Here is a 23,715-nt window from a genome sequence, read left to right as displayed (position 1 = left end):
AAACGGCCCGAAAACATGCAGGATTCACTGTCACACAAGAGGTTGATCAAAGAAGAATGGATATTTGTGCAAGAGGATCTGGAGCAACTGCGGCGAGACCCGCAAAAAGAGGTTTCCATCTCTACCAAAACAAGTCTCATAACTCAAAACGACGCAACCCAACCAATACATTCCGCGCGCGCCTCATTCCCTGTCCGCGGGCCCATCGTTGAGCTTGTGCTTCTCGAAGCGGCGCGCCGAGATGCCTAGCTCAAACATGATATCCAGCTCCTCAAACGTCCGGCCCTTGGTGCCCGGAACATCAAAGAAGAGAACCACCAGCATAATAATGCCCATCGTGAAAAAGATCCACCCAATGTGCCCACCCATGTTGAGCTGGTCCGTGTTGAAGAGGTACGGAAGAATGATAGTCCACACCGTGCTCACGATGGAGGAAAAGGCCACACCAATGCCGAGCGACTTTGCGCGGAGCTTTGAGGAGGAGACTTCGCCGGCCACGGCCATTGACGCACCGACGGCGGGTCCGTAAGAAACAGAGGTGAATACAAGTGCAACACCGATAACCATGAGCGATGTCTGGGTCTTGGGGAACACGGCAGCCACGCCCATGGCGAAGTACAGAGCAACACAGGCCCCCACACCGAAAAACATAAGTGGCCGGTGACGGAATCTCATCATCATGAAAGCGTTCAGCACGGCCGAGACAACTCCCACGGCAATGCCCACTTGTACCAGCATAAGAACTGTGTTGCTGGCAAGACCCGTCTGGTTGAGGAAGTAAGGGGCGTTGGACGAGAGCACGGCGCCGACAACCTGCGGCATGTAGAAGCAGATGAGGATGATGCGCGTGCGACGCCAGTTCGTTCCCTTGAAGCATTCCAAGAAGGAGGCGTCCTCGGCCTGTATCCGACGCTCGGTCTCGATGTTGTCGATGATTTGGCCCAGGCGGGCGTCAATATTCTCGTTGGGTCCCGAAAGACGTTCAAGAGATCGACGCGCCTTCTCGTGTTGGTTCTTGAAGACCAGCCAGGTCGGGGATTCGGGGATGAAGGGAAGACCGAGGAGGATGATGCCGGGGAACGTCCAGGCTGCGGCAAAGACGACACGGAAGGCTGACTTGTCCATTATGGCGACGCGAGAGAAACTAGCCGCGATGGCGATGAGGAATCCAAGGTTCTGTGCAACAAACGTTAGCGCGTTGTCCAAGCAACTATGACAGTTCGATGTTTAAACTCACGAGCATGATGGTGTTGACTGAGAGTGCAATGCCTCTGATCGGAAGGGGCGCAATCTCGGATACATAAGTCTGCGTTGCCGTCGTGAAGAGGCCAACAGAGAATCCCGTGACAATCTTGCCGCCAAGAAACTGAGGTGGTGTCTCTGACACATATGTGATGGCAATACCGGCTGCAGCAATAATCGACGCCATGAGAAGGACTGCGCGACGGCCAAGCCAATCTTGAACATATCCCGCAGTAAACGACCCGAAAACCATCATCACATTGTACATGGCACTCCAGGCGGATTGCCAATAGGCGGGGATGATCAATTGTCCTCCGACATCAGTCGCGAAGGTCATCCTAGAAAGGGGTCTTGTTAGCGGGGCCATGCTAGTTGCACGCGGGTTCTCGTCGACAACTTACTGAAAAGCCGGCATAGCCAGGCACACAGAGAGAGCCAAGTTCTCGAAACCAACTAGAGTTGAGCCAACTGAATACACAACGTCAGTAGTGCTGACATGAACGATCGGATGAACTAGTTACCATTGGCGTAAAGGGTCCAAAGCACAATCTTCGGGTTCTGCCGAAGACATTGCATAGGGCTCATCTGGCGGTCCGCCTCACGCAACACATCTTCATTGTGCTGCACGTCAATCTTGTCGACAATCACATCCTTCCGGATGTCATCACGAGGTGAGTCCATCGTGGGAGCCTCTCGTGCGACCGGCGGCCGACTGTAGGTTGCTGCCGTCGGCGGGTGAGTAACGCCGACCCGTGTTCGTTCGAGTGTGCTTACGTTCCAGCGTAATGCACACACAAGTTCTCGAATGTTGCTAGGGGAAGAATGTCCAAGGTATCAAGACGGAGTATCGGCGACTGTAGGTGCCGATGAGATTGATAGATGGGATGTCAGTCGATGTTAGAACCGAGATGGGCTGATAGCTACGGAGGGTTATATCAAACTTTCACCGACTCTCAACTCTGGCCACCAAACCCTCCTGCGACGCTGGCCGGGATCGATCCGGCCAGGGTCGGAGTTCCCGGCTGCACCCCAGAGTCTCCAACGCTTTAGGGTGGCGGGGTCCCCGGATGCTACTAACTGCATTCGATCAGCAATTTATTTCATGATTGGTTTGAGTATGTCAGGCTTGACACGTAAGTGTGCAGCTGATGCACTTCCACCAACCCGGGTATTGATTGACGTATCAGGAGCGTTCAAACTCTTCAGCCCCTCGTTGGCAATTTGACCGAGTGCACCACGGATCATCCGAAAAGCCTTCAATTGAGTTGACGTTGCCTCTTTACATCAGCATGACACAGGTTGTTTCGATAGTTTACGGCTCAATGGAAGTTAGGAAGATTCGTCAATCGATTGTGGTGAAGGTGCTGGGCTTCAAACCAAGGATTTTTTGCTTTCATCTATTTTTGCTAGGTTCTCAAGTCCATTAAGCTACTACTTGATCAAGCTCTCCAGGAAATCAAAGCCTTCCCTCTGGAGATTCCAAGTCTGCGACCCCACCTTCATCTTCGCAGCGAAAGTGTGTTCTTCGCCCGGGATTTCTCTCAAATCAGACTTAACTCCTTTCGCCTTCAGCACTTTGAAAAGATCTTGACTAAGCTCAAGGGGGACCATAGTATCCTCTTGCCCATGTACAATGAATGTTGGTGGGAAGGAGGCGCTGATATTTCTGATGGGATCAACTGCATCCCAGTTTTTGTCGGGGACAATTGTGTTCATGACATTGCCGCTGGCTATTTGGGTCATCGCAAAGGCTTGTCTTGGGTCATCGAAGTTCGGCGGCCCTGGGGCTTGGCCTTCTAGCGAGACGCCTCCGAGAATCGGCACCGGGTTTTCATCAAACACTTTGTTCAAGAAATCATCTGTGAGACCTTGAGGCAGCCTAGCGGCGACATGCGATAGCTTCTTCTCCCAGAAGGGATGTGTGAAGTTGCTTGGGCCGTACATATCAAAAATCCCAGCCACTGGACGAGGGACGCCAAAGCCCTATAGCGAAGTCATATCGTCAGCATTGACCTCTTTCTCATTGGATTATTGACACAATGCCACGTGATGCAGCCTATGAGCTTCAATGAACTTACCAAGCTGAGCGAAAGCGTGCCGCCAGATGAGGTGCCAAATGCAAACACATGGTCAGTGTCAACAACATGGGACCCCTTAGATCTAGCTTCAACAACTGCCTGAAGGCCGCCGTTGTAAACCCATTCTAGAAGGTCACGACAGTCTTTCATCGGCCCTTCCAGAAGGCTCACTTGCGGGCACAGGCGGTGGTTAGGGGCTAGTACAATCCATCCTCTATCAAGACAATCAACTACTTGATCTTTGTTGACCATCTTGGATGAGCCAAGCATGAACGCGCCTCCATGAATATTGATGACTATAGTTCATGCTCTATTAGCCCAAAGTTACCCCAATCGAAATGAGCTTTGGCTCTGGTGCACTCATACCAACCGGTTGCTTCGCCTTGGCTTGCCCAGGCGGGGGTAGGTAGACATCCACATCGATTTCTTGTTCCCCTATGGTCTTGTAGACCGCTCGGAAAGGGGTTGGGCTCGCCATGTTGGTGGTCTTTCTTGGCTGGTAAGGGGCTTTCTGCAAAGAGATTCGGGGAGTGTGCAAAGTGCAGCTGAAAGTCCGGGGTAATGATGTGGCGGGGACAACCTAGATAGCTTAACAAAAGCTGAGAGGTTGGTCCACAAGACTCGCCAGAATGACTGAGCGGGCCTTCCGGCAGTGGCGCGTGTGGCAAGCCAACATTGAAACGACGGAAATTCCGGACTGTGAGGGGGGCTATTCCGAGCGGGTCGGAATTCCCGTCTCCCCGCACTGACGATTCGCAGAGGTCTCGGAAGGATAACGAGACACGTGGTTCCGGCCGACGGCGTCTAATAGTTCCCCGTCGATTTTAGCACCGTTGTGATGCGGGGAAGCGAAGCTCTGTAAAAGGCTGGACGCACGCCGTTGAAGACAGAGAAAAGAGAGCTTTGTTCACAGAAGCAAACCCCTCAACTCCAATTCGTACAAGATCGAGACCCTTGAACGTGCCGCCCCCACACACACAAATTCTCAATCCAAGACAGCATTTTTTTCCCCCCTGCCGCTATCATTGGACACGCGTCGTCTGCCCAAAATGAGCATTCCAGTGCACTCAACGCCCCCTGATGCCAGGACGAGCTACATCATCGACCAGCTCGAGGGCGAGCGCATCACAATCCCCGGTAGCAAAGGTGTCTTCAGAATCTTGGCTTCTTCAAAACAAACAAACGGTGGCATTGCCGTCTTTTCAAGCGGTGCAGTTTTGTCCGATGCTCCCGGGTTCCATTGGCACGCGGAAGCGCACGACGTTTTTCTCGTGACCAAAGGCCACCTGAAGCTATGGAACGGCGACAAGTGCCGGATCATGGGTCCTGGTGATTTTGCATATGTTCCCCCTGTAAGTTCCCATGCAAGATTAAGTCACGCATGAATACAGCAGCTGATTCAAGTGCAGAAAGCTATTCACAACCCTGAGCTTCTGGGTCCTCACACCGAGACCCTCGGTTTGGTCGCCCCAGGCGACTGGGTTGACTTCTTCCGCTATGTGGGCGAGCAGTACAGTGGCCTCATAGTGCCGGAAAACGACAACCGAGACCTTAAGAGCTTGTTGATTCCCAAGGTCATGGCGGCAAAGGACCGGTTTGACGTGAATTTTGAGCGCAACTACACACCCCCCGAAGTCGCGGACTGGGAGGAGTCAGAAAATGTTCTTCCCGGACCGTTGGAGCCGTACTTCCTCCGCGCCAACTCCGGCCCAAGATGGATCCTGGGCGGCGTCCTGTCGCGTCCTTTTATCAACGCCTCGCAATGCAGCGGCAAGTTCTCAATCACCAGTCTCGAGTCCTCAAAGCTGTATGAGAACTCTCCTCTTGCCAGGTGGTTGACGTTCCCGACCGTGGACCACTGCTTCTGCGTCCAGGAGGGCATTCTGAAGGTCAAGTTGAAAGAGTCTGGCGTCTGGTCCGAGGTCAGAGAGGGCCAGACGCTCCTGGTTTCAGCAGGACAGGCGTTTACACTTGATTTCGGCAGCCGTTTCGTCCGGGCCATTACCTTTACGAATGGGCCTGGTATTGAAGCTTTGATCCAGAATGCTGGTGAACCGTTGTCAAGTGTTGTATTGCCGGAAGAGAGCGTTGCATGGAAGGAAGGGCAAATTACCGAGGCAAGCGCTGCCTTGGGTGTTGTGACTGAAGCGTTGTAATTGTAACTTAGTACTTGATTACGAAATCGTATGAATACATGAACTGAAGTATAAATAACTTGCAAATTTCAATCATGTTGAAGAGACTAGTCTTTCAATGAGCCTTTGTGATCTTTTATTTCTGCAATGTCACACCTGAACGTCAATGAGCATATAAGCCACAAGCATTGAAAATACTTCAGTCATGTATTTATCTATTTAACAACAATGTTCAACTCTTGTACTTTTTCCAATGTCTCATGATGCATCATAGCGATAGAGATGCGTTTAACAGGATAAACTCCATACCAACGATGTTGGACGTTGAAGAGCAGCTCAGAAGTTATGCACAGCGAAGCTGTGTGATAAAGTTTGAAGCTGATCGCCGACTACTCCGTAACTTCTTCTTCTATCGATGTCCTAAAATCCAAACATTTCATTCACCTTGGTCTAAATCCCATTAATAATACGTCATGAGCTGCTGTTAATCAGGTAATAAACCATATAGACGGTCGGTCCGAACAAAATAAGCCGTGCAGAAAGCGTCATTTGTTTGAGTATACGTAACGGCCTCAGTGCAGGCACTGCGGCCATACAAGCGCCAGCTGGGTCAAGGAATGTGTGTTAATAAAGCTGTCAACTAGTTAGATTGCTGTCTATTTCCAATCAAACTGTCTTCTGGCCACCTCTCTTATTAGAGCTTCGCAAGAGAACCTCTAGCCATACTTCTTCTCAAAGAAGCCATTTCCCCTCCGCCTGCATCTTCGTTTTCGCCTGCTCCCAGTGACCACTGTCAAACATCCAAACCCAAACATCTTGGTTAGCATCGTAGCTGGCCTTGTGCTTCCCCTCAAACTCGGCAAGACCAGCTGCCCGCATCAATGCCCTCCACGGCTCGTTGTCATTCCCCGTCTCGGCCCTAAAGAGTTCGCATCCAAGCTCAAGTCTAGCGAATTCGACTAGGACACTGACAAGCTCCAACCCATAGCCCTTTCGCCAGTATTTGTGGTCGAGAACGATGCCGATATCTGTCATTTTCTTCTGGCCCGGCTCGAGTGTGGTCTCGCGGAGGAACTCGGCGGGCTCGGCGGACTCAAAGGTGTTGTAGCCCCCATAGCCGATAAGCTGGTTCGTTTCATGTAGGATGACGACCATAAAGGCGTTTTTCCCCTGGGCTGTAGACTCTGCGAATCTACCAATGCGGGCGCGGAGCTTCTCGATAGTGAGGCCCTTCTCGGGTTCCTCGAAAGGAAAGTTTTCCGCGGTTGTAAGGAGCTTATGAAAGGACTCCGTATCCGAATCTATAGCGGTGCGTATAATCAGTCGGGAAGAATTAACTTCATATGCGGAGCGAGCAACTTGAGGATAAATCATCTTGAGAGAGAGACGATATGACCAAAATGTTGCAGTGGATCGTATATCAAGGTTCCTGAAAGGTAAAGAACAGAGGAGTACTTCCAAAACAAAGGAAATGGGCAACGTCTGGGAAGCGACGAATCTTTTATATTTATTGATCACTGTCCTTGCATTTAGATTCCTGGTTTGGATCCTCTTCTATGCATATTTGCTAAGAATTCTGGAGCGGGCAGCAGTTTTAGACGTGAAGACCTTCCCAATTTGTCAATACTTTTTATTCCAACCAACGCGCGTTCAATGCGTGAGTCATCTTTATGTACCCTTATTCTGTGCTGGTGAGGCACAGCATTTAGGTCAGCATTACACCTGCATATAACAGGGATTTGGGTCAACGAGTAGTATTCTAACGACTTGACCCTGAGAGGAGTCCCCTCAAGATTTTGAGACAAATCCTACTCTCTATTTCATGAGTTCCATTCGAGCCAGAACACATGCATTGTGAAGGGAGGGTTGTGGAATTCGTTCCGAGAAGTGTAAGAAAATTTGCAACTGCACATAAAGTACATGAAGGTTGGCTCTCTGCGTAACCTTACCTGTGACACAGTATGAGGGGAAGGAGAAGCAAAAGGTAAATCGAGTTTTCCGGTTGTTCCTCATAATCTGTGACTACTTCTGAAAGTGGAAACGGTGTTGCAGTTGAGCGGCTGCAAATCGGAGCACACGGCCCGAGGCACAACCGATGAGAATCGTTGAATCTTTGATTGCTGATGCCGTATGTTGATCATCGTTGGGGGGGGGGAGAAACAAAAGATTCTCGCCGGATTTTATGATTCAGTCCTTTTATGGGCTAAACCTAAATCTGCAGGATGGGGAATAAAAAATAACCGATACTTGAATCAGATCGGAACAGAAGCCACATGTTTTGACGACAGTTTATCGTGATGAGGGTTGAAAAAGAAGCATTCCTCTATTTGAATGTAATTCGAAATCTACGGATTCAACTCTAATCTGTATGGTGTAATATTTGCATCTCTTCCCAAATTGGTCTCCAAAAGAGTGACGCACCTCCGACAGTCAATCCCTTTCTGTTCCGCGCCTTGCATTCCGGCCGGATTCACAAATCACTCCATCTTCCTGGGAGTCATGTGGATCATCAATGCCGGCTTATTCCAAAGGAAGTATACCTCATGATCAAGCCAATGCTGGCTCTCGGGAGCCAGCTGCAAGTCAAAGTTCCAAATGACCCTTGCTAGAATCATCTTCATCTCTGCGTATGCGAGGTTCATTCCCAGACAATTGCGTGGTCCAATATGGAAGGGCTTGAGAGCCTCGAAACGGTCATTCTTAAATGCCGGATCGCCGAGCCAGCGCTCTGGATGAAACTCGAAGGGCTTGGAGAAGACATTATCATCATGATACAGAGACCACTGGGAGACGCTCATTTTTGTCTGAGTTTGAGTTAGTGACGGAAATACTAAGTTGAGTGATAAAACTAACGTTGCCAGGGATCCACTGCCCGATAATCTCCTGCCCTCGAGGCGGTGTTACTCGAGCTGTGCTAACAGGAATAGGCGGGTATGCTCTCATAGCCTCCTCAAGGACGGCATGAAGGTACTCAAGCTTAGCGGTACTTAGGAGGTCGATTTCATCCTCGCTTGAGAATGAAGTCCTCACTTCGTGCGTAAGTTTGGCCAGCTTATCTAAGTTGGTCGTCAAGAAATATGTGCATCCTGAGAGCGCTGTTGCTGTTGTCTCGGATCCAGCGGTAATAAGAACATCTGCGTTTGCATACATCTCTTCTCGACTCAAAGGCTTCAAGACGGAATCGGGTCAGCTTTCTCAGATTACACTAGATATATCACAATGGCTGCTTACCTCGCTTGCCTTTGTAAGCATAGCCTCAGCAAAATCAGGCCGCTCTTTACCAAGGGAAATTCTCTTGTTCACCTTCTCGTGCACGAGCTGTCGGTGCATTATCCCCTTCTTCATCAGGTCCTTAGAGATAAAAGCCTTCATAAAAGGCTCAAGGATCTTGAAGTTTCTTGCAACGCCCAACATAGCTGCCAACTTGATGTTTTCGAAGATGACTTTCACCCATGGGTGGTAGTCTGATTTCGCGAGACATCCAAAGGGCTCTCCAAATGTAAGGTCACTAATAATATCGAAGGTGGCATAATTGTACCACGACACGACGTCTACAGGACCCTTACTAGAAATACCGTGGAGGCGCTCGATAAAAAGGTCAATGTATCCCTTAACGATAGGCTGTTGCTCTTGTATACTCCTAGCTGAAAAGCCATGGGACAAGATCCTTCGGTAACGGGAATGGTTTTCTCGGTTGGCCGTAACAATATCCAGGCGTTGTGGGTCAATGACGAAATCTGGATCCTTGATGTTCTCTTCGGCTTTTCCCTTTCGATGCCCCATAATTTCCTTGAGGGCGTCTGGGTGTTGGAAGGAAAGTTCATTGGGGGATATGCGAATGATTTCTGCGTTGTAATATTTGTGAAGAGCGAGGATTTTCTTGTGTGGGTTGCCGTCCAATATCGTCTTTGAGTAGGGGATTTGGGTTGCAGCCCAAAGCTTAGGGCCTGGGTACCTGCTGAGAGGATGGAGGGTTAGGTTATAGAGGATTTTGAGAAGGAATATGACGAGAATCTGGAGTGTATTAGTCTCATCTGGGCTCTGTCTGATGGATGGAGGGGTTTACCAGTGAGACACTGACGGCCGGCCACAGAATGAGAGGCGAGAGCCTTGAGCTCCCGAACAAGACCCCCATTGCCATGTCGGTATCTCTAGTGCGTAGGATTTGACAGGGACGTCGAAATGTACGGTTTGCAATGGCAAGTGACCAAGGTCTGAGGTATCACTAGGAGAGTTGCCTGGAGCTAGCCTTAGCTGTCTGTTCGTGAAATAGAATGATTGAATCTGGGGATACCATATGATATCAAGGCCTCTTGGAGGGACACAAAGAGACTCTTATATGCCCTTGAGGCTTTTGCATTATCGACAAAAATTCCAAGGGTTACATGCATCTCGGTGTCGGACGGCTTCCATTACCCTAAGAGTCTACAACACCACACCATTTACTATCACCTTCCCCGTCATTGGTAATTCATAGTAGTACCTGCAGGTAGACCCAGAAAAGACACGGCGAGCGGCCTTTTCTTGCACCCGGAGCAGTCACGACACTGTCTAAACTGATTCGTTCCCACTCCCCGACTCCCCGACACTTGCGTAATGCCAGACGCTCCAGCAAGTCAGCGCTAGGAACAAGGGATTGCGGATCGCCTGCAGGGGAAACGGAAATTGACCACCACGGCCAATCAAAAATTAGTTATTCTTAAGAGAAGAAAACATCTAGATATCTTCTAATTAATGTGGTACTAATTTGTTACTATGTTATGTGGAAATTTTATATAAAACACTAACATTGCTTAAACATAACCTTGTCACTTTACCATGCTATGTAGGCAGGCTGATTTCTTAATCTGAATATTCGCGACACAGTCTGTAACGAAGTCTGTGTCACGGCACCGTAAACTATGACGGCATGGTTCGCAGCAAAGCTGGCTGTCGGTGGCCCTGTACGGATATATTATCGAGCTTTTGCTTCATTGGGCACGGTCTACGTAGCGACCACCTGCGGAGCCTATTAGGGGTCTTAGCTACGATGTTGGCCTTGGAGGTCCCAACAGGCCCACAACCACGAGTCACGATGTGGGGGGAGCGTTGAGATTCTGGGTCTTCGTCTGTACGATTACCTCGCGACCCCCCGATATCTGGCAGCTTGAAACTGGGCACATCTAGGAAGCTCGTCTTCATTTGCCAATTCCCCAGATTTGTTAGTTAAATCTCCGTATTACTGAACAAACTTCTTTCATACAACGGCGGCAATCTGATGAACCTGGTTTGCTTGCAACCGCTTTATGGACGCTAGCAAAACTCATTGCTACCCTTCTTTTTAAACTCTTTAACGAAAAGGGTCGACCTCTATCTGTCTCGCTACACAACAGTAAAAAAGCGCTATCGAATAAATATGCCGTGCATAGGCTAGGCATCTCACTATTTGTGTTATCCTACCGTCAGCGGCCCCGCAAAGCATTATGAACCAGTGTTCTAGTGGATAAAATCCATCGAGCATAGGGCCACTTCTACTGGTTCAAGATTGTAGCGTATCCTTGGATGTTGCCCTCGTACCGGTGCTTCCCTTCGTAGGACCGCGGTGCCGACGAGCATTCCGAGAATCGCAAGGGGAGTAAACAGCGAGTCATTTACAATCTCGACGATAGTAATAGCGGTATTTGCCGGCTTCGCCAATGACGGGAGCGGATGTAGTGATCTTGGCAGCACCTTTAAATGCCTAGGCCTCTGCGCCTGTGGATGGGGAAGACGGTGAACACCATTGTCCGGACACCGAGAATCATCTCGTGTGCCTTGGTTGTTTTTTGTTTTCTCAAATTTGGTTGATTTATTTATCTACCCGGAGGCTTCTGCGAGCATGAACACTGGCATATTCAAAGACATGGAACGTATCCATGCGCATCCCCCGGGAGGTCGCCCAGAATTATCACTCAACTTCTCACTGTGTTCATGGTGGACATATCTGCATTGTCAGCTTACTCCAGACGTAAGCTACCAAGTAGGCCATGTTTGTACCGATGCAGTACTTAGGAGTTGTCACTTTGAGCTCCGGTTAACTACTGATATCAACATAACTAATGCCGTTTGGGGTAGGCGCATTGAGAGAGGCACATTCATCTTTGGCGCGTTAATAAGGGCACCGCTCTGGTACGTCATCATTAACGGCTACAATTTCACCATCGATGCTACGAGTCCAAATAACAGTGTGTTCGTCAACGGCGATACGGACGTGTATTTGTGTCTAAGTGAACTTTAACGCTTACCTTAGTTCAGAACAACGCTATATGGGACCCTAGCCTCTACCTATATCAAAGAAGATGGTCAGGTCAGCTCTGATTAGGGGGTTCATGCCGGCAAGCATCACAGCTTGACCCCTGACCAGGGCCAGCAACTTTACTAGCCGTTTACACTAAATCTCTCCACCCCGAAGAAATCTCTGCTTATCTGCATGGCACCATCGCATGGATTCTGCTCAACCGCGAGTGAGCACCCAAAAAGATAGGTTCCAAGCCAGACCTATTCCTCTAGTGGGCTATCAAGTAGTCTACGAGACTGCCTTTCAAGGAAAATCTGCTTCATAGGGCTGCGAAATACAACGATGAGCTAAGCTCTTTGATCGTCAAGTTAGCTACTTGGTGTCTGATCCTGAATCCACGGGGTTTCCCCGTAACCGATATCGGTTTCCGGACACAGTGGAACATCGCCATAGCCCCGCAGGACTCCTCTCAAAGCCCCCTTACGATGGCATGGCGCAGAGATCGCCGATATCCAACTGTATGTGCGGGGGCAACGCTGACTGGTAACGACACCTTGTAACATGGGCATTGATACCTAGGCGATCAGACAAACCAAGCCGGGCCAGGCCATTTAGTCTCCGAGTTACGCTGCATACATTGTAATTTTTCACTCTGCCTTGAAAACTATGTTATGTATCCTTGTCTTGGGCTGCCTGACCTAGCCAACCAACCTGACCAACCACTTTTGATGAATAAAACCGACCCCGAAATATCTAGGAGCACCAGCGCTTTGAAAGAGGTTTCTGGTTTAGTTGTCAACATGATTAATACTGACTTCACTCAAGGAAAGTCAAAGAGATTCCCGAGGTTTCGTGTCCCAGATCGAATCATAGATCCGTTGCGGCACTAGGCAAAGCTATACATCGTCGGCTTTGTGTTCGCGGCATGAATTTCGGTTGGTTGAGACACTCTCCAGTCAATCAACACGAATCCCAAGCCCCTAGCCTCATAGGAGCTTATTATTCATGTGACTTACACCTAACTACGTGGGACGATCAACCTCAATCGCGAATGACGCAGCTTTTAGGTCCCTAGCTTAAGCAAGAAACCCTGCGTTCTCGTGAGTGGATGCAAATGAGTGATTCATCAAATTACGAGAACTGACTATTGACATCAAGTATTCGAGCGCTGGCTGTAGTTGAGCCGCCTTGTGATTTCTGCTGGTGTTACTTCTATCTAGATATAACCCCTAAATCACTCTTCACACAATCTCAGTTACGCGGGCTGCCACGAGTTTACTCGCCATACTTCGTTTCAAATGCCAGTTGCCGGTAAAAAGGCGGGGTACTGTTCGGAATCACGATTTCGGTTACTGTTAAACACTCCTCTATACTCTGCCTCCGCACGATTTGAAGCACTGGGCTGTCATATCCCTTTAGTATATTTGTCGACACATTTCGTCTTCCATAGGCTGACTGGGACCACTTGCCTGTCGGTTCTTGCAGCGAAGAACATCGACTACATTCTGGACTCTGTCAATAATGCCCATGTCTCATATTCTCTACTTCCTTTGCCACTGCTGCCTCGTGGGTCCATGCTTCAAGAATTCAATTCTATTCTCTGGGAGGACCTTAGACTTGGCTATAGCTTTATTGAGATGTTGGAAGGGCATCGGCATTATCCCGACCGGGTCAATTTCTGCCTGCATACGATTTCGGTCAATTTGCTACCTTGATACTCTATCTTGGGCGAATACTGATGGTTAGCTCGGCCTAGCTGCTTCGTGGAACGCCAAGGAAGTTGATGAGCTTCTGTAACCCGCATAGATTCTGGTGAGCACACACAGGACTGCTGTCATTAGTTCTCCTGGGTGCACATTTTGCCTTACCACACGATGAAGATGAAAGTTGAAAGAAATAAGATGTGACAGTGCCACCACCCATATCATGAATGAAAAGATGTCGAAAATACGTCTCATGGATGTAGTGCATCAAACGTTATCGGTTTTGGTTCTACCTTACTACGTCTGAATTTTCATTGATTACTCCTGCTGTGCATAAAATATCTACCCTTTTCACCAATTCTGATCTTTTCTTTTCGTATGCATTTGTAAAAATAAGTTTGTAGCTCAAAGTAACCGAGGCAATATCAATAAAATTATAGCCTCTGTTTTCGAAAAGGTAACCATGTGCCAAAAATTGATTATTTGTCGCTGTGTGCCCGATCAGCATGTTTTCCTTCTCGTCCTTGGCCTGCTTGAAACAACACACTCTTGACCTGGCTCAGATTTGTGATTGCTTTGAACCCCCGCACGCTGCAGGCTCCATGTGGTAATCAAACATTTAGTGACGTTGACCCTAATTATGGAGACCGGCAACACGGCTTCTGAGACATTGGCTAACCCATCAGCGTGGATTACATTACGGGTCTTAATATTTGGTTCGTGGAGCTGATCAAATATCCCTAATGAGCAAATTGACTGCGGTGGCCTAGGTTTATCGCTGTCAAAGGTCTGGGGCTCGTGTATTGTCGCATACATATAATTTGATAACTGCCTTGTTAGTATATCAAGTCCTTGATAGTCTAGTGGTTAGGATATCTGCTTGTCATGAACCATCGTGCTCGCAGGGGACCGGGGTTCAATTCCCCGTCGAGGAGTTTCTTTTTTCCATTTGGACTTAATGTTAATCAATCAAACCACTCTTGTGAGCCTTTTTTTTCTTATGTGAACGGCATTCTCACGTCATAAGGAGGCTTTCATGTTTCGGTATTTCGGTTTCCCCTTCGTTTACAGATAGATCCATGGGCACCTGTTTGAATTCTACACAGTGCATCGAATCGCACTTGCGCTTGGCGAGTGTCTGTGCAGCTTTTTGGATTAGTTTTGTCCTTGAGTCGTAATGGTGTCAGAGGGTTTACGGTCCCGAAGAATCATCATGCCGTCAAGTTCCGGCTTGAATTGCAAGTTGCATCCCACCGGAAAGAAAATCTTAGGCGATATGATTTGGACCCTTCTCCCTGACTGAGAGGATGAGACCAATTAATCACTCATGCAACCAATAATCCAGACGAAATGACCACGAATCATGAAATGCTATGTGGAGGTATCCAAGATTCTATGGCCAGTGCGCTCGGCCGAATTTCTCACCACGTGCAGAGGTTCCTTTTCCGCTGGAGGGGATTGTTTTGTGCCTGCTAACTACTTTGCATTACCCCAAGATGAATCCCCTGCAGTGGGCCACACATGCAGTCCGAATTAGGCTCGACATCGACGGCTGAATGTGAGGCTTGGCGAGCAAGATGCATGCCCTTGGCTATCAGATTTCGTTAAAATCTGTCGTCAACAAGTGGATAAAAATTGCAGATCTAGAGTGAATAGACTTTTGACAGTCAGTGTGGACCGTGACATCGTAATATCGTGGGCACGTTAGGAGCGTGCATGTATCGTTGATGTCAAACATCTACTGATATCACCAACGTTTTGCTCCCGCCAAGGCGGAAAAGAGGCATCCCCTATTCTCGTGGCGGACTTGGGGACCGTGGACTCCGATCCGCGCGCTGTGCCACCCTGAGACGCGCCGTCGTGTAACCGCTTGGGTAGACGAAATGAGCGCTGGCAGAAGGAAAATGCGCTGGCGGGCCCTCCCTCATCCCATTTCCATCTGCCTCTTGGTTGTTGAATTTATTTGTTATTGGCAAACACCAAAGTTGGCGATCCTCCTACTCCATTTGCTCATCATCCTGCAGGAACCTGTCTCCCAATTTCCCAACTTGCGGGACTTTTGGCATGGCCTCGAATGAAACCCGAGAAAACCGTTGCAAGGGGACTAGAGATTGCGGCACGGCGCTGCTGTCATGTCATGTGCGATGCCTTTTTGGTGCAAGTGCATCGCTACCGCCGTCACGAACGCCACGCGCCTGGCGGCGAAGGAGCCAGAGAGATTCGATTCGGCGCGCCATGGGATGGAGTAGGTTGAATATGCAGGAACAGTACCAAGCAGGGCGAACGGTTGTTGGACGGGAAATTAGCTGGGTAAGCTTAAGAAGCGAACGACATGAATTAGACCTGGCGCGCACCGCCGCAAGCCAACCGCAGCCCCTGCCGGGCTCCCAATTGACGGTCAAGTGCAGCTGTCAGCAGTCCGGTTCGGGCGAACCCCCTTTTCACCAGACAGCCACATTAACTCGCACCAAGCAATCACAGCTATCAATAAGAAGCCGAGACAAGATCCGGGCCCAGCTGTGCCGCATAGTGCCTGAAATTCTCGCTTAGACTGACGCTACGTGAGGGGCTCTAACCTAGCCTAGAAGTACCACCCGCGTCATGCTACTGTCTTGAGTGCAAAGTCCGCCGTCGTCAACCAACATGACCCCTTGCAAGTTGACTTCCAGCAGGTCTTTGGCGAAATACGAACTCCTTCGCCCGTGTCGTTCGATGATGCTTCACGGCTGAGAGGATCCGGGGGCCCCACCGATCCTGCGGCGCGGGCACAGCTTCTGCCTGCCAGCAATCTCCCATCGCCAAGGTTCCCCGAGGACCCAAAGTGCACATAATGCCCGCGATGCCCCCCCATCTCTCAGCTTTCGGGCTTTCAGGTTCTTTTTCGTTCCCTCACCGATCCTAGTCACTCTTTTGAACATCCCGGATCCGAAAACTCCACCAAAAATGCGTTTCTTCGCCGTTGCCCTCGCCCTTGCGGCCCCCTTGGTCTCCGCCATCGAGTTCACCAGCCCGGGCCTGAACTCCACCGTCACCAAGGGCTCCAGCTACGAGCTGACCTGGAACACGGTTGACACGGACCCTTCGTCCTTCAGCGTCTTCCTGGTCAACTTCCTCAACTGGCCTCCTTCCTACACTCTTTTGGCTCAGGACCTTGAGACCGCCGCCGGCGCTGCCTCTGTCCAGATTCCCTGCTCCACCCCCTCTTCCTACGGTTTCCAATTGTGAGAAATTCTTTTCTTTTCTTACCTGTCTCTGTTTCCCATGGCCTGCTTCCTTCTCCATGTTCTTGAAATTCATCTCTCTGCCCCTGAACTGCACCCCCATTGGCTTGTCCCTCGGCAAGGGGGGAGGGTTCTGGCGAGTCATGCAATGCAGCCGCCATCTTAAATGAAAGGCGGAGCGAAAGATTAGGACAAGAGACCAGGGACCTGGCACTCCGAAACTATGATTGGATAGCAATCGTGCTGACATTGGGGGCCCCGAATCACAGCAATGCCATCAACGGCACCAACGTCTACGTGATCTACGCGCAGACTCCCAAGTTCTCCGTCTCCGGAGCTGACTGCGAGGACCCCACCACGCTGCCCCCGGCTTCGCCTTCTACCTGTGCGCCGCCGAGCACCGTCACTGTCACGGTGAGCAAGACCCTTTCTAGAAACTCCACCGCGACGGCGACGGGCGGTTACTCGGCGGCCCACCAGATCACTCCGACGCCCGTCGTCGTCACCCAAGTTACCACTGTTTTCCAAGGCACTTGTCCTGACACCATTGGTTGGTCTTCAGGCTACAATCATCCCGTAACTCTGACAAAGCCCCCCCGTGCCCCGAACGCGCCCGAGGTCACCAAGGCGCCCTACCCGACCGGCGGCAGGGGCTCCTTCCACGCGGCTGAGGACGATGATGAGGAAGAGGTGACGAGCACCATCTACCGCACCACCTACCTTCCTCTGGAGATGGCTCCCACTGGTGCTTGCCACTGCTAAGTGGACACTCTCTGGCAAGCCTCGACGGCATACAACAACGTCTTCACACGAAACTGTGGCAAACCGGACATCGGAGTGAAAGTTTGGGGACAAGTGTGCGCCTCACTTGAGGCAAATCTTCTTGGACGTTGGTGGTTTGGTGATATCATTGGGCAATATCTGAAAGAGAAATGAAGCACGGGTGGGCGGAGTGTGGCCGATCTCAAGATCACTTCGATACCCGTCTCTTGAAGCCCTTCGTATTACCTTCCCGTGTCCCTATTTGGTTTTATCTATCATGTGTATGTGTGCGCGCGCGCTTCATAATGTTTCGACGTCTCACGACTCAAGAGGAGATATAATGTAATGATTTGGACGGCACCATTCGAGGCATCCTGACCCATGAAAACCGTCATCTATTTTTTGGGGGGAGGTCGTGAAGTTGCGAAATAGATAAATGTTGGCGACCACGGCAACCCATTAATAGCCCGCGCTGCCGCAGTTTCGTGACGCCAAGGCGTGCCGAGACGGTGGAGGCGGTAGCAAGTCGACTTCAGACGACCACTTGCGGCCCCGTCCGAAGCCACCCAAAACCGATTCATGTCATGCGCCGCCGGGCACGCACGAATTGTTTATTTTCGGCCCAAACTACATAATAGCGTGCGTTTGAATACCTGTAGCTTTCATTCCATCCAGGTCTGCCCTACAAGCTGCAAGGTCCCCTTCAAACCCAGCAGGTTGGATCGGCTGGCTCGCCCTAAAAGTGTGTGGTGCAGACAGTGAAAGGTCCCGGCGCCAGGGAAATCCCCGTGACAAAGGAACTTTATGCGGCTCGATTTCTCGATGCGACCTTCCACGGCCCGGGTTCACGTCTACGTGACACAACAGGCAGGATGGAGGTAAGCATGTATTTGCTGCCCATGGGGAAACACACTTCTGACGACATCTGATTCTCCCCGCCGTCCCCTCATATGATATGTGCGTAACTATGTGACCGGTTCCGCCTGTCTTCCCCGGACCGGCCATTACTTCATCTCGTCTCTTGCTCTCGTATCGCGTTCCCCGACTCTCATATCCAGAAAACGGGACCGTGATGCTTCGTCAGTTCCTTTAATCAACCCTCTTTTTTCTCGTTTCTCTTCTCGGCTGCTGTGCAGCCCTGGTTTCTACGTTCTACTACCTTATCTCACCGTCCTAATTCGATTCCAACAAAGCAATCATGCGTTTCTCACCATTGGTTGCCGTCGCCCTCTTGGCTCTTGGCGAGACGGGGCTCTGCGATCGCCAAGAAAGCCAGTTGAAGATCTTCACTGTAAGTTATTCTGCCTGAGCGTTCGGACGCAGCCTCTGGGGTAGCGGGCCGTCTCTTGGACTGCTCTTCCATCTGATGCACCGGTCTAATGCGCTTTTGACACAACAGGGCAGTGCTGCCGGCCGCGCTGCGGCTCTGGTCAAACCGGACGTCGAGAACCCCACGGTCACCAAAAGACAACTCAGCTTCGAGAACGGAGGTATCAGTATCGGGGGCCCGGGAGGCCTTCAAGTTGGCGGCAAAGGCAAAGGCAAAGGGAATGGCGAGGGCTCACAGGCTGGAGGCAACGTTGCGGGCAACCGAACGGCCAACAACAACGCCGGCTTGACCATTGGTGGCATTGGAGGCATCCAGGTCGGAAGCAACCCCGTCCAAGTTGGAGGCAACAAGCCTCCTGGGGGCACCGGCAACAGCGCGCTTGATGCATTCTTGGGCGCGGCCCAGGGCAAAAAGAACGGCACAGCAAATGCCGGGCAGGGCGAGGGTCAAAAGCCTGGCGCCGCAGAGGGCCAAAAGCCTGGCGCCGCAGAGGGCCAAAAGCCTGGCGCCGGAGAGGGACAGAAACCAGGTGCTGGTGAGGGACAGCAGCCTCAGCCGGGACAGGCTGGCGGCGAGGCAAAGCCCGGCGAAGGCCAAGCTGCCGAGGGAGAACCCAAAGCCGTTAAAGAGTCTGAGCAGTTCAAGGAGAATTCCGGTATCACCCTCGGCGCCGACGGTCAAGCCCAGAATGGTAAGGCATTCCGCAGTTGACTGCATTCTCAAATGACTGACAATGTGGCTCCAGTTGGTGGCAATCTCGGTATCACGAAGGGCAGTGATGGCAGCACCTCGGTTGGCGGCAAGTCTGGTGAGCATCTCCCATGCAAACTAATCAAGATGCAATGTCTAACGCCTGCTAGGTATCAACATCAGCCCAAGTGGTGGTCGCAAGGAAGGCAAGAACAAAGGCAACGGCCAGCAACCAGCCACACCTCCGCCAGCTGCCACACCCGCACCACCTGCAGAACAGCAGGGAGGAGCACAGCCCGCGGCACCAGGCGCACCACCCGCGACTCCAGCCGGAGAAGCATAAACTCATTCATTGAGCACTTGGTCTTGATAGGGAAATTGAAAAAGAAAATTCTCCATATCCATCATGATGAAAATGAATTTGTGACTTTAGCACAATTGCGGCCTGTCTCCTGGCCATAATCACCCTACTAGTTGCCCCTACTTACACTTGGAAGTAAAAAACCTGGCGCATATCTAACGTACTATTAACATCGGTGGCCCACCTAATGTTTACTATTTCTATACATTCTTGTCTCCAATTTCCAATGTGAACGAGAATATAGACCCTGAAAGGCTTCGAGCCCGACGGAAATACATTTCTGTCCACTTGGAAAGACGCAACTTGAACGCATGCTTGATGTCTGCTTATTGTACGCCAAGGCTTAAGAACTGGAAAGAACGAATATGGCTCACAACATAGTCGACTATCCTACGACTTCCCAAAAAATGCCAAGGAGTACCGAGCTTAGCCAAGATGTCATGTTCCTTTCAAGTCTCTGATAATATACCACCAAGCGTGGTGGCGTATGGCTCAGAAACGATATGGTGTTAGCGGGAACACGGAAGTATGCCTAAAAATTACATTTTGTTTGAATACACCTGCGGCAGGTGTTTGGGTCTGGATTGAATTGAACAGGCGTTGACTTATTACTCTATTCAATTCCTTTTTTTTTCTTTTCCTGTTTTTCATATTTTTTTGGTCGTGTTTTTCCATCTCTTTTTTAAAAAATAATTCTAACATATGATCTCGATTTGGTGGTGTTCTCGAGTGGTTGGCCTGCTCGCTCGTCTAGTAATGTTACACTAACACTCTCATTTACTACTTACTTAGTTAGCCCTGTTAGACTAATGTTTAGGACAGCCCTCTGTTGAACTGAGCTTAGTAGGCCTAAGAGGTATGCCTCTGAGTGGGTGGTTCTTGGTACCCTTTTCCGTAGAGGTATGAAAACCTAAGGGGGAGGATTCGAGGGGCCATACACATCACCCCAGACTCCGGGAACCTTTGAAGTGTCCAGTGGGTGTGCCTTGGTCAGATCTCTGAGAATGCCTCGATCATTCGTCAGTCTGTGGTTCTCGATCCAGTGGTAGATCGCGTTCCAGTCTTTACACTGGCGCTCGTAGCCCCAGCCAGTGCCCTCAACCTTGCCTCGCCACTCCAGTGTCACGTCCGCGTTGCACATAAGACCCTGTCGCAGGTAGTCCCAGCAATGGTTCAGATGTTCCAAATTCCAGTCGGCGCCGAAAAGTTTCTCGCGGTTGTCGTCGTGATTGTTCTGGTTATTGTAAAGGTCATAGAAGGCGTGTTTGGTGGAATACTAAGGTTAATCACTAGTGTTTAGCAACGATGTTTGTTTTGTACAGCCTCAAAAAAAAATACGTACCAAGCAGTGAAGTTGATGAGAAATACCAATCCACGCCGTGGCCCCTCTGGGAAGTGACTGGTCAAGGTTCGGCATTTCGGGTAGGGCTGTCGCATTGTCGAGCATAACTAAGCCTCGGCCGACTGCGCACGAAGGGTTTGCTCAGCATTTCTCTCCAATTACTGTGATGAGAGGGGGGTTCTCGGTTACTTACGAGGCATCAATTCATCCCAGGCTCGTAGTTCTTGCTCATTGGGAGATTGGGTGTACAATTCGTCAGCTTCCAAAATCGTGGTAATGGGAACTGGGAGAAACAATGTAGCGTTAGTGAATGGGATACGGTTTGATGAAGAAAGGGCAAAGCTATCAAGACGTTTGAAAATCCGCGACAAGAGTTTACTTACTTTCCGGAGGAAACCATTTCGGCTTCTCAGGGTAGTGTACGGCATCTGGGGCCACGCAATCTTTTTGACCAGCACGCGAAAAGGTCGTCCATACCAGCAACAAAATGGAAATTACATTGGACAGAGATAGGATGAAGATAGTCCGTCCTGCAAATTCCGAGCGTCTCTTCGTGGGTTGCGTCTCATAATCATCGTGCGAGTAGATCAGCCTGGCCTTTTCGTGCGTAGATGACGTCCTTGAAGAAATCTCAGCTTCGCTGAACTCTAAGTCTTCAGAGACTTTTTTGGAAGCCATTTTGTCAATTCTCAGATTGGGTTCGTCCCTTGGGTGGCAACGAAGATATGGACCGAAGCAGACTGTTCGGACGATACGGGGGCTTTGCTCACTGTATTTATCCCACCGGATTCGAAGTTGCTCAGTCTGGTTACAACCACTATTCAGGCACAGCAGTTATTGGCACCCGACATAGGATGATGCATCTTTTTGGGGCCTTGTCAGTGGTGGGAATTTAGGTTTGCTTGAAATTAAATGCCGCTTTAGGTTTTGTATCGTCTTTTAGGAGAGGCTACCTTGACAATTCTCACCCCTGGGGAAATTTTGCCTAATTTGGATTTACACGTAATACCGCAGCATATTCTCCGACTTGCGAGTACGTCGGATATATAAAGCAAAGTTCCCGTGACCAGGTTTTCCGAAGTTGCCGTTGCAACTTGACTCGTTGTTGCAGGCCAGACAACGATGGTAACCTCCGTCGGTCACCCGCCGGTGATAAAGCTAGACAACGGAAACGCCCGTCTCACTCATCTCAGGACATGAGACGTCGATCATCAGCTCGATTCATTCAATCCCAGGTTGAACTGTAGCTGCGCTTAAGTCAGTTGTCGGCAGCAAAAACTCAAATTCCTGCCTCTGCACTTCATAACGTCTTTTTATATTTTTATTCCCAGCCTGTCATAGCGAATGCGAAGTCGTTTTCCTTGTGGTTCTATCCGCAAGGTGGACATGGTTGCGACACGAGTGAGGCGGGCCTGTCCGGAGACTAATGAGTGGAATTTGTATCACTTTCTTATATTGATGAAATTTACGTGGCAAAGTTAAGAATATTACACTGCCACCGTATGTACCCTCCGATCGACGCAATGACTCAGTGACCCTGTCAAACTAAGCCAACTAACAGCCATCCTCCAACATTCTGCACTGCATATCCCATTTCCTACTCTTTTACACATTGGGATGAACCGACAATCGGATTTGTATCTAGTCTCCCACTTCACCTATCCAACCTAACAAAGAGCCCTTCATTTACATCTCTTTGCCTCATTATTCATTGCAAGTAGGCAGGACTGTGAGGTGAGATTCAGAAATGGCAAGCCAAGATGCACCCCCGAAATGGTCAACTTTGCCTCGAAAAGGCCAACTTCTCGTCCTCTGCCTGATACGAATCAGCGAGCCAATCGTCAGATTCTGCGTCAATTCCTACATATTCTATCAGCTTCAATCTCTCGATCCAGAACTGCCCAGTGCTGAGGTTATCAAGCAAGCGTCATACCTTCGGACAGCTTACATGCTCGCTCAATGCACTTCATCTGTTCTTTGGGGCCGAATCGCGGATTCGCCGCGCGGGGGGAGAAAAGTCGTCATGCTCGTGGGCCTAACCTGTTCATGTTCGTCAATCTCTTACCAACAACCCTTAAGCACAATGGCAAGGGTTATTTCTGATGAATGATTATAGTCTCCAGTATGTTGTTTCTCGGATTTGTATCCAGCTTCAAGCAGGCGCTATTTCTCCATGCTTTGCAAGGCTTCTCAAATAGCAATGTTGCCATCGTGAGGACAATGGTTTCCGAAGTGGTGCCACAGAAGCGGTAAGTTCACGGCTTCAACAGTTAGAGTACCCCTCCTTGGTTTCCTACATTCCGTCCCGTTCTGTGTCCTAACATTGAACCTGTAAGATTTCAAGCAAGGGCATTTGTGCTGTTACCGATATGTACGAGCGTTGCAACAATTGTCGGTCCGCTCATAGCAGGTACGACGGTCCGAGTCAGAGCCCAGGGACAGGGCGACGGTAATACCGATAACGACGGTCTCTTTTTGAGATATCCCTACGCACTGCCAGCTCTGATAAATGCGGTGGGCTTATTCATGTCCTTGCTGGCGACTTTCTTTTTTCTCGAGGAGGTAGGCCGGCTGAATTTTCCACATAACACACTG

General features: G+C 50.0%; 8 protein-coding genes across 8 annotated transcripts; 3 read left to right on the top strand and 5 right to left on the bottom strand.

The window, feature by feature from the left end:
* Positions 1-183: 183 nt before the first annotated feature.
* On the bottom strand, positions 184-1,923 carry EsH8_IX_000879 (general substrate transporter; the record flags this gene model as incomplete). The annotated part of the gene is made up of 4 exons (XM_083267215.1): positions 184-1,176; positions 1,238-1,580; positions 1,644-1,710; positions 1,764-1,923. 4 exons carry the CDS (start codon positions 1,921-1,923, stop codon positions 184-186), a joined length of 1,563 nt encoding a protein of 520 aa, XP_083130780.1.
* Positions 1,924-2,673: 750 nt separating this feature from the next.
* Positions 2,674-3,798, bottom strand: EsH8_IX_000878 (alpha/beta hydrolase family protein; the record flags this gene model as incomplete). The annotated part of the gene is made up of 3 exons (XM_083267214.1): positions 2,674-3,225; positions 3,321-3,445; positions 3,687-3,798. 3 exons carry the CDS (start codon positions 3,796-3,798, stop codon positions 2,674-2,676), a joined length of 789 nt encoding a protein of 262 aa, XP_083130779.1.
* Positions 3,799-4,369: 571 nt separating this feature from the next.
* EsH8_IX_000877 (RmlC-like cupin domain-containing protein) lies at positions 4,370-5,476 on the top strand (the record flags this gene model as incomplete). Its single annotated transcript, XM_083267213.1, has 2 exons — positions 4,370-4,672; positions 4,730-5,476. The coding sequence occupies 2 exons, from the start codon at positions 4,370-4,372 to the stop codon at positions 5,474-5,476; spliced, it is 1,050 nt and encodes a 349-aa protein (XP_083130778.1).
* A 711-nt stretch (positions 5,477-6,187) lies between these two features.
* EsH8_IX_000876 (GNAT family N-acetyltransferase) lies at positions 6,188-6,829 on the bottom strand (the record flags this gene model as incomplete). Its single annotated transcript, XM_083267212.1, has 1 exon — positions 6,188-6,829. One exon carries the CDS (start codon positions 6,827-6,829, stop codon positions 6,188-6,190), a length of 642 nt encoding a protein of 213 aa, XP_083130777.1.
* Positions 6,830-7,932: 1,103 nt separating this feature from the next.
* EsH8_IX_000875 (cytochrome P450) lies at positions 7,933-9,238 on the bottom strand (the record flags this gene model as incomplete). The annotated part of the gene is made up of 3 exons (XM_083267211.1): positions 7,933-8,259; positions 8,309-8,623; positions 8,687-9,238. The coding sequence occupies 3 exons, from the start codon at positions 9,236-9,238 to the stop codon at positions 7,933-7,935; spliced, it is 1,194 nt and encodes a 397-aa protein (XP_083130776.1).
* Positions 9,239-16,357: 7,119 nt separating this feature from the next.
* Positions 16,358-17,397, top strand: EsH8_IX_000874 (GPI anchored serine-threonine rich family protein; the record flags this gene model as incomplete). Its single annotated transcript, XM_083267210.1, has 2 exons — positions 16,358-16,635; positions 16,905-17,397. The coding sequence occupies 2 exons, from the start codon at positions 16,358-16,360 to the stop codon at positions 17,395-17,397; spliced, it is 771 nt and encodes a 256-aa protein (XP_083130775.1).
* A 1,198-nt stretch (positions 17,398-18,595) lies between these two features.
* Positions 18,596-19,760, top strand: EsH8_IX_000873 (uncharacterized protein; the record flags this gene model as incomplete). The annotated part of the gene is made up of 4 exons (XM_083267209.1): positions 18,596-18,688; positions 18,797-19,418; positions 19,473-19,535; positions 19,588-19,760. The coding sequence occupies 4 exons, from the start codon at positions 18,596-18,598 to the stop codon at positions 19,758-19,760; spliced, it is 951 nt and encodes a 316-aa protein (XP_083130774.1).
* Positions 19,761-20,688: 928 nt separating this feature from the next.
* Positions 20,689-21,798, bottom strand: EsH8_IX_000872 (uncharacterized protein; the record flags this gene model as incomplete). The annotated part of the gene is made up of 4 exons (XM_083267208.1): positions 20,689-21,054; positions 21,121-21,242; positions 21,314-21,403; positions 21,504-21,798. The coding sequence occupies 4 exons, from the start codon at positions 21,796-21,798 to the stop codon at positions 20,689-20,691; spliced, it is 873 nt and encodes a 290-aa protein (XP_083130773.1).
* Between the last annotated feature and the right edge of the window lie 1,917 nt (positions 21,799-23,715).

This window comes from Colletotrichum jinshuiense, chromosome 9 (genome assembly GCF_051148585.1).
Source record: "Colletotrichum jinshuiense chromosome 9, complete sequence".
Taxonomy (NCBI): domain Eukaryota; kingdom Fungi; phylum Ascomycota; class Sordariomycetes; order Glomerellales; family Glomerellaceae; genus Colletotrichum; species Colletotrichum jinshuiense.
The sequence above is the reverse complement of the archived record's forward strand: the minus strand, read 5'-3'. Positions and strand labels throughout refer to the sequence as shown.